General features: G+C 45.4%; 1 protein-coding gene across 1 annotated transcript; it reads right to left on the bottom strand.

Annotated features, from left to right (window-relative positions):
- Positions 1-103: 103 nt before the first annotated feature.
- On the bottom strand, positions 104-1,084 carry LOC144478073 (uncharacterized; the record flags this gene model as incomplete). The annotated part of the gene is made up of 1 exon (XM_078195792.1): positions 104-1,084. A coding segment is annotated over one exon (981 nt), but the record flags the coding sequence as incomplete, so codon positions are not given.
- Positions 1,085-1,154: the final 70 nt, after the last annotated feature.

The following is a 1,154-nucleotide window of genomic DNA, read 5'->3' as shown; positions in this document are numbered from 1 at the left end:
TTCAAACAGTACGCTAGGACCCTTTGTAATTTAGAAAAGGAAGAGAATTTATAGAATACGTCTGTTTCATCTAGAGTCACCTTACTAATTAGTGAGACGTTACCCCGTTGTTCAGGAATCTCTATTTTTGGGAGAAGTCCCTCGGGCCAGGTATCCTCACTCCTAACCAACCACTCTGGGCCGTATAGCCAAACTACATTGCTAACGAATTCTTCCGGCATTTGTCCCCGAGAAATATAGTCCGCAGGATTGTCCTTGGTTGGCACGTGCCTCCAATTCGTGGATCCCGTAATCCCTTGTATCTCGGATACGCGATTTGCCACGAACGTCTTTAATTTGTGTGGCGAAGATCTCAGCCAGTACAACGTAATAATTGAATCGCTCCAAAATCTGACCTTACTAAAATTCAATTTTAGCCTTGAAATCGTTGCTCGGTACAGTTTGGCAAGTAATAGGGCTGCACACAATTCTAATCTAGGTAGTGAGACTGTCTTCAACGGTGCTACCCGTGATTTAGCGCAAATTAATCTAGAAATTGTTCTACCCTTGTTGTCCGTAGACCTAAAATATATGCAGGCTCCATAGCCGCACTCGCTAGCATCCGCGAACCCATGCAGCTGTACGCAAGTTGCTTGCGTTATTAAAACCTTCCGCGCGATTTGAAAGCTGTTGAGACAGGGCAACTGCTGTACATAATTCGTCCAGGCAGTGTGTATAGATTGTGGTACCGATTCATCCCAATCTAACTTCGATTTCCAAAGTTCCTGCATTAGAATTTTAGCCAGGATGATCACCGGTCCTAGTAGCCCTAATGGATCGAACAACTTCGCAATTTGTGAAAGCATGCCCCGTTTTGTAATGCGCTGGGAGGTTGCGTCCATGCTTACGCTATATGAAATTGTGTCAAGCCTTGCGTTCCAACAGACCCCCAGCGTCCTTTTTGTTTCGGTCGCGTTAAAATGCACGGTGTCGTTTTTAGCTTGCTCGTTGCAAGAATTAACTAGGGATTCCTCATTGGAGGCCCACTGCCTGAGATTGAACCCGCCTAGACTAAGTAGCTTTGTTAATTCGTCTCTAAGCTGAGCTGCTTGTGAGACAGTATCGGCTCCAGTTATTAGATCGTCGACATAGAAGTCGTGCTGTAATGCATGGGC

The sequence above is a fragment of the Augochlora pura genome, unplaced genomic scaffold (assembly GCF_028453695.1).
Source record: "Augochlora pura isolate Apur16 unplaced genomic scaffold, APUR_v2.2.1 APUR_unplaced_7546, whole genome shotgun sequence".
In the NCBI taxonomy this organism is placed as follows: Eukaryota; Metazoa; Arthropoda; class Insecta; order Hymenoptera; family Halictidae; genus Augochlora; species Augochlora pura.
Note: the sequence above shows the minus strand (reverse complement) of the source record. Positions and strands in the feature narration are given on the sequence as shown.